At 36.9% G+C, this 16,277-nt stretch overlaps 1 protein-coding gene across 8 annotated transcripts in view; it reads right to left on the bottom strand.

Moving 5' to 3' along the window:
* DCLK1 (doublecortin like kinase 1) overlaps window positions 1-16,277 on the bottom strand; it is a 400,305-nt gene that overhangs the window by 116,004 nt on the left and 268,024 nt on the right. For 6 of the 8 annotated variants that reach the window (XM_044666088.1, XM_044666090.1, XM_044666091.1 and 3 more), the window contains exon 4: window positions 713-829. In XM_044666088.1, coding sequence (XP_044522023.1) covers window positions 713-829 — 117 coding nt within the window. The remainder of the gene's footprint in view (window positions 1-712; window positions 830-16,277) is intronic. The other 2 variants (XM_044666096.1, XM_044666095.1) reach the window with 1 other exon arrangement.

Below are 16,277 nucleotides of genomic sequence, written 5' to 3'. Positions count from 1 at the left end.
GTTCTGTGAAATGAGTATTGTGAAAATGGAATTATCCTCTCTTTGTATTTTTAACTTAGTCAGGAACTTGAAGACATTTTAAGCATTGATTGCAAGGAAGTTCACACCCTCAGCGACAGGCAGTAGATCCCACAGACACTGTTCCCTGGGTAGTGCAAAGAAATTGTGATTGGTTCCTGAGGTGTGACATGGGATGGGAGAGAGCTGATGGATGGAAAAAACTGCAGGACACAGGAGCTGCTCAGCCTCTTTTGCCTTGGTGACTCGCTTAGGTTGGTGACATTCTGGCTGCAGATACTCTTACTTGGGTTGGTGCAATTGCTGAAGGCTCACACTCCCGTGGACTTCTGGCTGGAGATTGGGACCTGAGGGAGCCTTTGTTGGTGATGAGCTAGATTTCATCAGATCAGCACTTAGGGTAGGCTAGCCAATTCTCTACCCTCCTTCCTACACTTCCCTCTCTTTACTATCTCTATTTTAATTTAACTTAATTGTTAAAGCTACGAACAGCCTCATAGTTTAATTTTTAATTATTACAATTGGCAATCACCGTTTTTAAATATTACAGTATGATGGTCTCAAATTATAAACTGGAATGTTACACCATCTTATCAGCATCACACAAAAGCTTCACATATCCACTGTTCACTAAGATTCAAAAATTAAAGTGATAAAGACAGTTGCTTCACAATAATTTTCTTCATTACTTTACCTGAGCTGGTTGAAGCCGGGGATTTGCTGCGTCTTGATGGACCAGGACTCTTGGTGGTGCTTCTGCGGGATGTTGAAGCTATTTTGGTGTAGGAAGTGGATTTTACCACTCGACATTCTAAAGGACGGAAGACAAAAACAAATTTTTATTGAGGATTGTCAGTGATGATGCAAGATTAAAATAGCATTACCAGAAAAGAGATGCACATTTAAATATAAGAACAGGCACACTGGGTCAGACCTATGATCCATCCAGCTGGGGGGTTTGTCTCTGACAGTGGTGCCAGGGCACATGTTGTGAAAGAATGTAGTTGCTCTCCCTGATATTGAACTAAGCCTTACCATAAATATCAGATTAGTTTCATCTTGGGAAACTGTTGGGAAGAATAGCAACTTCACAAAAGAAATAATGAAGATTGCTAGAGAAGACATAACCGCTATCTTGTTTTCTTTATCTTATAGGGCAGGGGTTTTTAACCCAGGCTCCAAAGGTCTGGAAAAATTTCAGGGGATCCATGAATTTGGAAGTGAGGAAAAACAATTATATTTTAATTTTCATGCATTTCTAACTGAAATTTGGCATATCCCTCAATTATTTAAAAATATTCTTCTGAGAAGGGATCCATAGGCTTCACCAGAGCAGCAAAGGGTTCCATAACCCACAAAAAGTGAAGAACTACTACTGTAGAACAAAAGTATAGTATGTACTTTTCTCAGTGTGTTTTCCATCTAAATTCTTGTTTCTTCTAAGAAAAATGACATAGGAAAGGCAAGTCTCATAAATCAAAACATAAGCACTACTTCTGAGGTGACGCAAGTTTCTGACAATTATGACAGGCTTGAGCAAAGTAAAACAAGTTTGTTGTTCCTGGATAATCCTCTGGTGAACAATAACCCAATGAGAACCACGCAGTTCATCTCAGTTTGAGGGAAATAACACCATTTGCTCATAAGAGACAACAGTAAAATCAATGGAGAGGCAATATTGCCTTCCTACACTGACATAGAGAGATGTTCGGGTTAGAGCTTGTATACACCCACACAGCTTTGTAGGCACACTCACATTATGCCTGCAAAATGGTTCCTGGCCTGGGGAAGGGAAACAATTTGGGTCTCATCAAAATTTTAAGCCTTTGCTTTCGAGCTCAGTAAATTCAACTTGAAGCATCTTAAACAACAAAGAATCATTTTTGTGTGTTAGTCATCTACATTAACATCATGCAAGTATACAGTATGTAAATCTTCATCACTGCACTCAAGATGATACCTTTGAACTCTAATTTCAGACAAGATAAAAGTTTCAGACATGATTCTGGTGATTGATATGGACAGCAAAGATAATCTTTTTTTCTTTTCATATTGCATCTTATGCCAAAATGCTTTTGTTTTCCCCTGGCTGTTCAGTTGTATCAATTATGTCTGACTCTTCATGACCCCATTTGGATTTTTTTTTTACAAAAATGCCAGCATAGTTTACCAATTCCTTCTCCAACTCATTTTACAGATAAGAAAACTGAGGCAAATAGGATTAAGTGACTTGCTCAGGGTTATACCGCTAGTAAAAGCCAAATTTGAACTCATAAGAGATGAGCTTTCCTGACTTGATCTGGAATTTTATCCATTGTGCCACCTTGCTGCCTTCTTTTTCTCCTCATTACCTAAAATGCTTCCATATAAAGATCTTTTGATATTTATTCTGTTAATAAAAACCTGCACCATGCTTTGGAATGTTGCAAATTGTGGGTCTATGCTGTGCTCATGGTAGAAAGACCAGAGATGGATGAAATAGTAGATTCTCTCTTGGGATGAGTGACTTGGGTTTGGAGACTTACACTGTTCAAGTCAAACCAAAATGGAAAAGGAAATCCTTCCTTAAATTATATTTAGTTGCTTCTCTTTCCTGTTTTTAGGGCCAAAAAGAGATCAAATCCACTACTGGCTTCCTGAGTCTGCCCAAGCCCTCCCACCCTCCAACAGTCACTTGTGATGTTTGTCCCTAAGGAATGACCAGGATTTCAAGTTCCCCAGAAGCAAATTACTAACATCGGGAGATCTGGTGAAGAGAAACTTCAAAGATGCACTGGGTTAAACCACATTATTCTGTGATTTAACTTGGAATGTGTCTGTGTACATGTGCACATTCTCACACACATGTGTGTGTGTATGCCATGCACATATTTTAATTTCACTGACAGGGTCTTTGTTTTCATCTCAATATACACCTGCTACTCTAAGGCCTTTTCTTGTGGAGCTGAAATAAATAACTGCAATGATGAACCATAATGTTTGGATATTGGATAAAATGGTCAATCTGGTCAATCAAGGAGATAAATGGCTGAAAAGAGCCATCTATATCAAAACTTATAGAGTTAGGTCACATTGACATGGCCTAATAGAAATTTCCATAGGATTTCAGTGGAAAAAAGTCAAGAATGTGAGAAATTCTGTATCTATCTATAATAAAAATGGATTTCTCTCCTTCATCTAATTTCTAAAAGCAAGAGGTAAGATGTGGCATCAAACATAGGAGGACACGTAGGGAAACAATAAATTAGATGAGAGGAAAAGTCTTAGTAAGAAACCAGAAAACAGCCTACATCATGGCTACTGAAAGAGTCTGAGGCAATGTTTTGGGAAACAGAAATAATCTGAGTGCTGCATTTTGGAACAGCCAATGGAAAGCTATCACCTTCCTACTATAACAATAATTCTTCATTATGATGATTATGATGAGTGAAATATGCCAGATAAATAAAATGACACCAATACTACCATAACTGTAACTGTGTAATACACACACACACACACACACACACACACACACACACACACACTAAACTCACGCTTTTAATGTCTGTGTTATAGACAGAAAAGATGCAATATCTAGGGGCTCATGAGGCTTGAATGATAATTACTAAGCACTGCTGGGAATGAATGATAATTACTAAGAACTGCGAGGCCTGGAGATCAATTCCTACTGCTCGCCTTCAGGATAAAAATGAAGCATCAAGGGTCTTTCACTGGTGACTATATGGTATTAAAAAGATGAGGCCAAACAGCAAAAGAGTAACGATGATGAAAAAAATTTATTGACCCTGCTTTTTTTTCTTAGACCAAAGAGCAAATTCAGTTTAGGACTAATCCAGAGCCAATCCCTAAGGCAAAACAATCTCTTCCCCATTAAATTTTAGATTTTAAAATGTTTTAATTAATTTAGATGAGTATTATATTTTATAGTGGGAAAAACGCAGTGAAGAAGAGCAAATGCTTAATTAGTTTAGGGAGAATGCCAAAACTCAGCTGGTTTGAAACCAAACATTGGAAACATTGTGAATAATGCAATCTAAATGACCAGGAAAGTACAAAAGCTTATTTGCTGACACAAAGGACTTTGTCAAAGATTCTGGCAAGGAAGAAACTCTGCAACCCCTGCCTGATCGTGGAGTTTGCTTTTTAGGGGAGATACTTGCTTGTGCTGATATAGTTCAATATTTCTGACCTCTCCTCCATTTTACCACAAGCTTCTCTAGGACAGACATTATTAACTTTTTATTTTTTATTTTATTTTTTGGCATCATGGGTTCCTTTGGCAGTCTACTGAAGCACTTGGAATCCATCTCAGTATACTCTTTTTAAATCTTTGAAGGAAATATTGTTGTACTTAAAGGTTAATAAAAATAAAGATGTGATTTCTGCCCCTTCCCATTCAAGTTCAAATACTTCCTGAAATCTTTCCATAGTGGTCACAGATCCCAGGTTAAGAGCTCTTGCTCTAGAAGGATGGCTTTTGGTGGGGCTGTGCTGAGAGACAGACCATAAGGCTGCTGATAGTAAAGAACACTAGGTTAGCCTTTAATAAAAGAGCAATGCAGGATCTTTTAATACAGCTACAAATCTTGACCTATCAAAAACGTGGAGTCATAAAGGAAAATCTAGTTTTCTAATCATTACTGGAGTAAGCTGTAGGGCAAAAAACCTGTTTGAGGAATGGAAGGTGAGCACTTTAAACGTGTCTCACCCCTCTATAACCATCCCAGTTATAGAAATATCTTGACAGTTAGAAGAAAGTCTAAGGTTTCATCATCTGATTTGATGCTATTGCTTCCCCATTCCTTTATTCCCTCTCTTGATAAAGGATCAATACTAAAATCAACATGGCCATTGTTACTATAAAGGGCATGACACTTCAGTTGCTCTAAGGCTCTATTGAGCATTCCTGTTTTCTGAGTGTTAGATTACCCAAGTTAATTTTCCCTTCCTTGTCTATTACTTCTTGTTCCCTTACAAATATTTATATTAGCTCTATATATCTTGTACTCCCATGCCACCCTGCCCTTTTCAACTCTGAGTCCCATTCTTTAGTTAAACAACCCTTTATTTCAGAATAGTATCCTACCCCCTAAAAATCATTTGGTATATATTTTGTGTTTAATTTTCTATGTACATGTTTCTTCCCAATAGAATGTAAGCACCTTGAGGGAAGGAACTTTTTCATTTCTGTCTTCATGTTCACAGTGTATGGTGCCAAGAGAGGCCTAAAATAAATGCTTATTGAACTGAACTGAATTGAATTTACAACATGGCTTTGTCCTTTAGCAGTTATCATAAAATAGAACAAGAAAGCTCTGATTTTTTTTCCTGCAAAAATATGCTTTTAATTAAGCCTTTCTTTAAAAAATTCCCTATGTCCTCCAGGAATAGTTCTGAAGGGTGTTCCTGTCACCTCTCTGCAATCATTATGGGGATTATCTGCATATAGACAACATGGTAGGTCTCTTGGGATTTTATAAAAGTAGGAGACATTAAAATGTATCCTCTGTCTTAGAGTGTTAATACCCCAGAGAAAAGAATGCACCTGGCAAACACACACAGTGAATAATATCCAGAGAAGAGTGAGGATGAACTGTTCTATTTTGGCTCAGTCTAATCTAACGTAATTTCTTGATAGCAGGGATTACTTTTGTTTTTAATCTATGTATTTGTATTACCTACTACAGTACATGGAACATTACAGAAAGCTGATAAATGCTTATCGATACAGATATGCAAATGAAAAACACAGCAACAACAACAAAAATTGAACCTGAATACTATGTAATTGTAATGACCTAGCTTGGCCTCAAAGGATCAGTTTGAAAATGTAGCTTCTTCCCTCTTTTGCAGATGGGGTGGGGGGAGGCTATAGCTATAGGGGACTAGATGTAATGTCGTGCTTAACTGATTAGTTTTGTTGAACCATTATGCCCTCATTTTTTGGCCATTTTAATATTATAAGGGATTGCTTCATTAGGAAGTGAGAGAAGAGAGAAATATTGAGAAACTTAAGTGAAAGAAAAAACAAAAGTCATCAATTCTTGTTGAATAAATGAATGAATTTAAAAGGTACAAATTCAACCTGCCTCTCAAGCTTCAACTGGTACTGATATTCACTGCTTTAAGAAACAATTGGGAAAGTCAGTTGAAGTGATGTTGAGAGTCACTTCAGGAACAACAACAACAAAAAGCCATCACCATCATCCTCCAGAGAACCTGACTGTCAGATCTTTTACTTTCATTTCTCCTTTTTTGGGTGACTATTAGGTAAAAAAGGAAGTCACTAGAGTGATTGGACTTCTTTTGAACTTGCAGGCTAGTTGCTGAATAATACTTTAAAACAAAGGATGAATTTGGTTTTTGAGCCTCTTTTAACATGTGCCAGAATGAGATAATTTTCAAGAAGCGATCTGATCTCTATTCTTGATTCTTAATCACTTAAAAGAACAAATTCCTCTATAAGGGTTCAGTGAGGACAATAACTGTATTTTGTTCTTCACTGTTCCAGACTACAAAGACAATCACTGCGGCACTTTTAAAATTTGGCAAAGAAGCAAGCCATTATAACAGAGGAAAAGATAAAAAATAGCTACCTTTCATTGTGTAGTTATATGCAAATAGGGGCCCCAAACACCTTCTGTCCTAGAAAACTTAATAAAAATGGGCTTAAACACTAGACAAAGGACAAAACTGGCCCTCAGAAATCTTTTAATTTAAAGTCTAGCCAATAATACAACTTTTCTCAGGTAAATATATAATGCCATGCAAACTATGAAAGCTGGAATTGGGGTAGTGAAAATGAAGGGCAGCCAGTAAAGCTAGAGGAGTTTGAAAAAAATAAGGAATGTGTACAACAGGGAAAACACACCAAGGGAAGAAGAATCATAGGTTTTAGACATGGAAGAGACTTTAAAATCTATCTAGTCTAACAGTCTCATTTTACAGGTGAAGAAACTGAGGAACAGAAAGAAAAAGTTATATGCCCTATGTTATACAGGCAATCAATATGGTACTACGGATGGAAAGCTGTAGCACAAAATTTTAGTCCCTGAGATTCAAATCAAATCCTCATTTATATGTATAAATGCACAGTAATCATTAAATTGGGTCAATAATTTTTTACTTTTTATTTTTGTCACAGGCTAAGCATTCCAGATGGTACACAACATTTTCAAATGTGGTCTGGCTGGCTGGAGAGCACTTCATGAAATAAAGAGGCAGCAATACCAAGTGTGCACTGAATTGGCTGCAGAAACCCTATGTGGTTCTGCAAATGGCTTTGTGGTTCCATGAGTTTTATAACAGTAACATCAAAAGAGGGATCACTCAGAATGCCTGATGGCTCTGTTCACACATACATGATAATTTTCAATGTCACAAAGCAAGTTAACTACTTCATCCTTTTCTTCCAGATCTTTTTTCCCTAACAGTGAAGTTCATGTTCCCTCCCAAATGTTTACTGTTCTGGTTAGCATTGACTATTAGTTTATATTGTCAAACAGGTAGTTCCTTTGATAATCCTTATACAACAATGAGTGAAACATGGTTCTGTGCCATCCTGGTTGCTCCAGCTTTAGATGCTCTCAAGCTTTTTAATGTCTTTCCAACAAAGTTGGACACAATGCTTCAGATATGGTTAAAGCAAGGTAGAGTTCATTGACTATTAATTTATTACTGGGAGCCATGCCTTTCCTTTGTATTCCCATCAGTCTTTTCCAACAATTTCCATCTCTCCTCATCAAATGTGTTTTCGTTTTTGTCTTCATAATTTAATCCTTGTTAACTTCCCCAACTGGTTGTGTATATCAGACTAAAACAATCCTTCCCCCTTCCTTCCTTCTTTTTTAAAAATAAAAACACTTACTTTCCATCTTAGAACTGATACAAAGTATCAGTTCCAAGACAGAAGAGTGGTAGGGGGCTAGGTAATTGGTTTTAAGTGATTTGTCCAGGTTCACACAGCTAGAAAGTGTCTGAGGTCATACTGAGCCCCAGGCCCAGGATCTCCTGACCTAGCTCTCTATCCACTCAGCTACCTAGCTGATCCCCCCTTTCTTTATCACAAACTCTAGAAGTTTCTTATCCTCTATATAATTCATATTATCTTTGTGTCCTCTCTATTCATATTCCTACCAAATATGAAACTAATATAACAAATAAAATTAAACTCATATCCTAATTTCCAAAATGGCTCTCTTTCCCAACTTCCCCATGCAATAAATAATGCCAGTTTACTGGCATTTATTTCCCAGTACCCAAGGTTTACAGTCTTGTAGTCATCATTTGCCAATTTTCTGCATTCAATTAGAGAATCTTGTCACTTCCTTCTCCACATTATGTCCCAGATCTAATAGATCTATTCTACTTCCATAGCTCTGCCACTCTTATCTGGGTACTTATGCAAAGACCTCTTTAATCTTTGATTAAAGTGTAGGTACTTTAGGTAGGTAAAGTAAAGAGTAGGTACTCACTCATCAAAGGGCTTTATTTTGTTCGTATACTATTGCATGATTAATATTTCTAAAACTATGATTCATCATTGGTCATTTGCTCAGGTACCTGTAATCAATCTTTCACATTTGTTGCATCAAATCCAACCCTTTAACCACATATTCAAAGCTCATTATCCAAAGCCTCAACTCTCACCAGGCCTTAATTAAATTCATTTTCTGCTTTATATTCAGGCTAAATGTTGTATGACTATTGTCACAGAATATTATAGTTTTGATTATCACTCAGGAGGCATGTGAATGAAAACCATTTATTAAGCAGTTAATATCTTGCTGCAAAGTGCTATGCTAAGTACCAGGGATACAAAACAGAACAGTCTGTGGCCTAAATAGGTTTATATTCTAGCAGACAAAGATAACACTTGCTGGAATGGTGTCTGGGTAAGAGCATATTTATTTGGAAAATCAAAGAGGTGGTGAGTGGAGCAGATTGGCAGACCCTTTCTTATAGCAATGACTATTTTGTTTTGATTGTGGTTTCAGAGCTGGAGGAGGTAAGAGGTATTACGAGGTGTTAAGGAAAAAAAAAGCTTGTGTATAAATAGTCCACATGGCAAATGAGGAACTAAGAAGTTGAATAAAGGAAATAAAAAAGTATGATGGGAAGAACCATGTGATTCTCTGGTACCCCCAAAATGTCAGGAGATCAAGAAAATTCCCCTACCTCCATCCATTACACATTGGCCAAACCCTTTGTAGTGAATTTATGGATAGTCACAGACAAAACTCTAACAGGATGAGGTGGCACAGATGGCTTGTGATCTGCATTATCAGAAAGAAATCTACCTTGATAGTTTATGGAATACACTCAATCCTTTATGTTGACAAATACCATCATTAAATGAAGAACAGAACCCAGGCAAAGAGCTAGTAGTACTCAATATCAACTGTGATAAACATATGCTTGACACATGAGTCTGATTCTAGTCCCTGAAATTTAACTCTTCTCCAAGAAGAGATTAAGCTGTTCTTGGAAGCCATTGAACATAGAAATTATTAATCAGAAACCTTCTGACATGAAGATGAGTCATCAGCACCCAGAGGTAATGGACTTGTAAAATTGTACAGATGATTGACATTATTTAGAACAAGAGTTCTTAACATTTTGTGTCATGGATCCCTTTTGCCTTTTGTTGATTTAGTTAAATCTGTGGACTCCTCAGAATTAAATTTAAATTTGTAAAATTCCATTTTAAGTTTACAAAATAAAATATGTAACATTACACAGAAAAATCAATTTTATAAAAAGTTACCAAAATCTATATCAACATTTATATCTTTATCTTTTATCTAAATAAGCAAATGAACACAACTCCTGGTTGAAAACCCCTAATTTTGGTTGGCTACTATAGAATATCTGTCTTTGTTTGTAGCTAACCATTTTAGTGGTATCAAAGTAGGGAATCAGTGGATTTGCTGGTTCTAAGGTCTCACTGAAGATCCGGACCCAGAGATTGCTGTAACCAACTGAAATAATGGATAGTTCAAAATGGAATTGTGGTTTAAGAGCTATTCTAAACTTGGAGGAGATACTAGAGGAACACTATGAGATCTATTGACTCTTCCCAGGGCTACCTTAGAATCTAATGGTACTATTCATCACTATGACTTCCACATTAATAATAACAACAATAATAATAAATGAATATTTATATAGGATCTATGTAACAGTCACTATGCTAAGCACTTGCCAAATGTTTCATCCTCATGATGTGGGTGCTAGGATATAGGTGCTATTACTATCCCAATTACAGATGAGGAAACTAAGGCAAAGAGATTAAGTGATTTGCCCAATATTACTCGCTATTTACTGAGATGGGAGTTGAACTCAGGTCTTTCTTACTCCAGGCCTGGCACTATATCCACTGTGCCACCTAGCTATCCCATAGTGCCCCACATGTTGCCAGAGGTCACAGTCCTCTTGGTTAGAGAAGAGATAATATTATTACCACTGTATGTAAGCATTAGGGATACAGAACAGTTATAAGCTTGCTGAAGGTAAGGATGATTTCATTGTTTTCTTTGTATATTTAATGCTTAGGAAAAAGGTATAAACATTTATATAGTGCGTGGCACTGTGTCAAGCACTTTTTACAAGTATCTCATTTGATCTTCATGACAATCCTTCAGAATAGGTACTGTGATTATCCTTTATAGTTGAGGCAAACAGAGTTTAAGCCTAGGGTCATATAGCAAGTAAATGTCTGAGGCTGGGTGTGAACTCCGGTCTTTGAGTTGAGACCTAGAATTCAACCCATTTCACCACTAGCTCCTTCTAAATATTGAAAGAACTTAATAAATATGGGATGAGTTGAAAAGTCCTGGATTTGGAGTTAGAGGAACGTGTTTGAATCTTGTCACTACCACATACTACTTGTGTGACCTTGGGCAAGTCATTTCACATCCTAAAGTCTCAATTTCATCATCTGGAAAATGAGGAGGTTGGATGAGATGTTCTCTAAGGATCCTTCCAACTCCAAAGCTTTGATCCTATGAAGGTCACAAACCCAATTAGACCTGAGCAAACTTTAAAAGTCTGTGGAATAACTAAGAAATTATTAATCTTAGATTTGAAGTAGTTATACAAAAGGAAAGAAGAAAGGAAAGAAAAAATGGTGGACTAAAATGTAGGTAAGCTTAATCTTGAAAACCAATCTTAGAAAATGGACAACTCACCATCCAGTTTCAGATTTGACCCAAGCTTCTTTTTTGGAAGAACACCAAAATGTCATCCTGATCTAGGCTCCACCCAAGGCCAAACCAAGACCTTGGAAGAATAACAAGAAATTATCTGGAAAGAAAAATTGAGGCCACCTGGCTTTTGTCAAATACAAGATGGAAGCCAAGCAAGAATTACTAGTGATGTGGGAAATAAGGGTTTGGTATGTCTCAGGGGCAAAAATGAAGTATTATATTAATGTGAATGAAAATATATTTTTCCACGTAGAAAAGATATTCTCTGTCTATTTCACACATACTGTCTCACTCTAGGATAATTTTTAGAACTTTGAGAAAGATTTATCTGGAATGACAGGGTCAAAAGATAAACTATTTAGGGACAGGCTGAGGTTCCTGCTAGGGAATCTATCTTTAGGGAGTGATTCAGGGCTCAGTGAATATGGGGATAAATTCAAATGCCTGGGATGAGGAAAGGTGAATGAATGGCATACTGAATAGGGATTGTGAAAACTCTTGAAAAGTTGAACTTCAAGTATAGGATAATATATTTGTCTTTGGGGAAGAGAATAATAGGAAATACTGGAATAATGACTCATCAAAGTTCCATCTTAGATGCAGAGGAAGAAATCATTCCCTCCATGAAAACTAGGGCAACTTTGGCTAAAGAATCCCCTCTGGAAGGTTAAGGAAGTATCCAAAAAGGGCTAAAACTGGAGGATTGGTGAATTTGAATGTCCTAAGGAAGTGAGAAACCTTTAGGGGAAAACAGAATTATCTTAGGGGAAGAATCTGATGGAACCAAGTATAAGGGATATCATAGTCTCCTTTTCAAAGATAACCCATCCTCTCTTCCTCTCATCCTTTGAACAGATGGGCAAGAGACTCAGAGCAGGCTGGTTTCTCCTGAAGGACACCTGGAAGGCTAATCTTTCTCCATGCAAGCTGGGAAAGTAGAGCTTAAGGAGTACTCACTTCATGCAAGTTGTCAGCAAGGCACATTTTCCATCCCAGGGATTCTGTGAAATGGGCATCGAGCTTGACTAATTGGGACACAAAGGATAAATCTGTTGAACTCTAGGAATTTCAGCTAGGAATAGATGGGATAGAGGAAGCATAACTACATTTGAGGTATAAGTCATTGGAAAGATTGCTCCCTAAAATGTGGAAGGGGCATTTGGGAAAGGATATTCAATCTGAGTCTTAAGTTTGGAAAAAAAAATTGTGTTCATTACTTTCCTGCCTGGTGATGAATTTGTGGAGATAATACTGACTTTACACCATCCACATAAATTCCTCTATGACTTTCAATTTCATAAGAGAGAAATATTCCAAGTTCACAAATGGCATTTTTTCTTTTTGGAAAAAACAAATTGACAACAATACCAGGAATGAACAAATGCAGTCTGGAAGTTACCATGAATAACAGATTGTCTGAAGGTTTCATTAAAAGGCTGGCCTGATTTAAGTAGGTTCTAGCAAGAGACTAATATTCAAGAAATCAAACATCATTCCATCACTATATTAAGCTTATGAAGCCCTGGTCCAAGTAGTGTGTCTAGTTTAGGACTTTTCCTTTTAAAGGGCAATCAGAGAATTTGAGAGATAATCACTTCCAAGGAGAATAACTTACATGGCTAAATCATTGGGAAAATAGGACCTAAAAAGTAAAGGCATGACAGTTTTTGAAAGAGAGAAAAGTTGGAAAGGCTTAATAATCATCTTCAAGTTCATGAAGAACTATTATAAGGAAAACAGTAAGAAGCTGTTCCACATCTAAAATAAGGACAGAACAAGACGGAACCAGCTAAAATTATAGCAAGGAAAATTTGGCTTTGATACAAGAGAAAATATCTAGACAATAAGGAATGATCAACTCGGGAACAGGTTGCCAAGGAAAGCTATATATTCCTTCCATAAAGACCCCACCCCAAGGACAAGATAGGCAAATGTTTTTCATTAGTGGTTTAGATCTGTTTGCTAGTAGGTATTAGAAGGTATCTGTGACCTCTCTGAAGGGGCTTGAAGGAGGCTGTACTAATAAAATATACACCCTATGTGCCTTCTAGCAAGGATTTGTGCTGGTTTAGCACTTAATGTAGTGAGGTGGCATAGTGGATAGAAGACTGGACTTGGAGCCAGGAAGTCCTGAGTTCAAATTCCGATTCACATGCATATTAGCTGTATGATCTTGGACAAATCTCTCTCTGCCTCAGTTTCCTCACTGGTAAAATGGAAACAATACTAGCACTTATAATTGTGATTACTGTAAAGCTCAAATAAGATAATTACAAAATACTCTGCAACCTTAAAGCACTATATAACTACTAATTATTATTATTATTTAAACAGACAATGCCACCTTTTCCAAAGTGTTCTTGATAAACAATTGGGAGGCAAATTGCAAAAATCAAATTAAGTGCTGCATATAGATTAGTTCTCTGTGGATCATTTATGCCTTTGGATCCTGCCATTTCAGTTGGTCAGTGAATATACATTTTGAAAGCTCCTTCTATATGCCAAAGTACTGTGTTAAATGCTGGGAATATCAATACAAATACAAAGACAATCCTTGCTCTCAAGACTCTTGACAATCTAATGTAAAAGAATTATAGCTAGTGTGAGCCAGATGCTATGCTAAGCTCTTTACAAAAATTGTCATTTGATTCTCAAAATAACCCTGGAAGGTAAATGGTATCATGACCCCCACTGTACAGTTAAGAAAATGGAAGCCAAACTAGATTAAATGACTTTCTCCTAATCATATACCCAGTTAAATGTCTGGGGTTAGACCTGAACTCATTTTTCCCTAGTTCCAGGACCAGTACTCTATCCACTGGACCACTTAGCTATCATTTCTATTCTTTGTAAAATCCAGTAGATGGGCCAGAAGTAGGGATGAAATAAATTATTTCCTTTTTAAAAATAACTCAGTACAGATGAAGTTTTACATGTTAGGAATTACTGATTCAGTCGAGGCTGTCAGAGGGGCCTCACTGTCTCCAAGATTTCTGGGAAGAAAAAAAAAGGTTAGTAGCCCAACTTAAAGATTAAATTAAGAGAGATTGATGTTACATTTCTAGAAATAAAACTTCCCACATTTAATGACATTAAAAGATTAACTTCTGCAAAGGATAAGTCCTAAGGACTTCATACTCCTGTGCCTTGCTCTCTCTTCCTCTCTAACTTTTTTTTCCAAAAATGTAGTCATATTTTCAGCTCTTGGTAGCCCCTGGCTACTGCTTTCATTTTTCTTGGGCAAACAAAGTTGGAAATGAGGAATGGTTAAGATTTAGTCACAAATTTCATCAAGTCAAAATTTATCTCTCTAAATAAAAAAAGCTGCTATTCACACCTATCAATCACATAGTTAAGATACTTTAAAAATCATTTGGTAAAGCTGAATTGGAATGTCTGTGTCATGAGCAGTGTAGGTTGCCTGGTTTCCATTGGTATCTGGGTTAGCTGTTGGATACATCAAAGGGTGGTGATGGCAGGGACACTTTAGGGTGGAGATAGGAGCAGATGCCCAGTCTGAATCCCACAAGGAACTTTAAAATGCAACTAAGTTGTTTTTCAGAAGGAAATAATGGTTGGCTGAACTTCTTGATTGTTTTCTAGAATAATTCTCCTAAAAATAGTACCATTCTTAAACAGCTCAGTCAGGGCCAGAGCCACAATGGAGAATTAAGATCAACATTGGCTAACAGAGGAGAGATACAGCATAATGGCCACTTTCCTCTCTAAATCAGCAATCACTTCATGTATCAGTTCCCAAATTCATCAAGACTATATTGTGGCTTTTATTATTGTTTTTGGAGTATAAGATAAAATCATAAATAACTACAACTGTTAATTCTACATATGTTCAAAGAATCACACAACCAAGCATTATATGAATTCGGAGGAGGAGGGCTTTCACTTATGGGGGCAATCAGAAGACTTCAAGGAAGAGATGGCATTTTAGTTGGTTTCTAAAGGTTGTGTAGGAATTCAACAGCCAAAGGATAGGAAGTAAGGACATGCCAAGATAAGTTAGAAAGTACAGGCAAGGTAAGAAAATCTGTTAGTTCAATTTGGCTGGCTGGAGGAATATATAAATATATAAAAGGTAAAACTAGAAAGGGCAATGACTACAATTTGTAGAGGGTCTTGAATACCAGGAAAAAAGATTAATTATAGTTTTCATTGATGGGGCAATATGCAGCTAGAGTATATTGTTGAGCAGAGGAATAACATGATCTGATTTATTGACAAGGAATATTAGTCTGGTAGGACATGAAAGATATATTGAAATAGGAGACTGGAAGCAAGAATATCTGTGAAGAGGCTATTGAAATTCTAACCAAATATTACTGAGGGTATGTCTTAGAAAAGTAGGGATGGGAATAGAGAGGAGGTGACTAGAGCTGCTACAAATGTGGAGTGTAAGGTTTCGGCCACTAATTGAATATGTGAGGTGAGGAAGAAGGAATAGTCTAAGATAGCAAGGTTTTGAAAATTGAAACTACTGGAAAAGTAGGATGATGGCAGACAAAGCAGAAGTCAAGAGGAGCAAGATTAGAGAGGAAATGCAAAGTTCAGTTTTGGACATGTGAAGTTTGAGGTGCCATTAAAGCATCCATGTGGAGAATTCTTAAAGGCGGAGATAGGGTTCTAGAGCTTGGGGGAGAGAAGAGAGCCAGAGGTAAAAGAATTGAGGGAGTGGTAGCTGAAGACAGGAGCAAATGGGATTGCCAAATGAAAGAGGATTGAGAAAAGAGGTGGGAATCTTGAAGGAATACACAGATAAAGGTGACAGGGAAAAGAAGAGGTAGATGGAGAAAGGATCAGTTAGGTAGGAGGAGCAGTTTAGGTAGCTAGGAGGAACAGAAAGGTAGACTGTAGAATTGCTAAAGTGATGGAAAAAGAGAATATTCAGGAAAAGAGGATGATTGACAGTTTCAAAGCTACAAAAAAGTTAAGGAGAATGAGAACTAACAAAAGCCACTGGATTTGGCAACTCAGCCATTGGTCATTTTAGAGCAGTGGGTATAGAAGGAATATATACATATATATATATATATA

The sequence above is a fragment of the Gracilinanus agilis genome, chromosome 3, assembly GCF_016433145.1.
Source record: "Gracilinanus agilis isolate LMUSP501 chromosome 3, AgileGrace, whole genome shotgun sequence".
In the NCBI taxonomy this organism is placed as follows: Eukaryota; Metazoa; Chordata; class Mammalia; order Didelphimorphia; family Didelphidae; genus Gracilinanus; species Gracilinanus agilis.
This window is presented reverse-complemented; position numbering and strand designations above follow the sequence as displayed.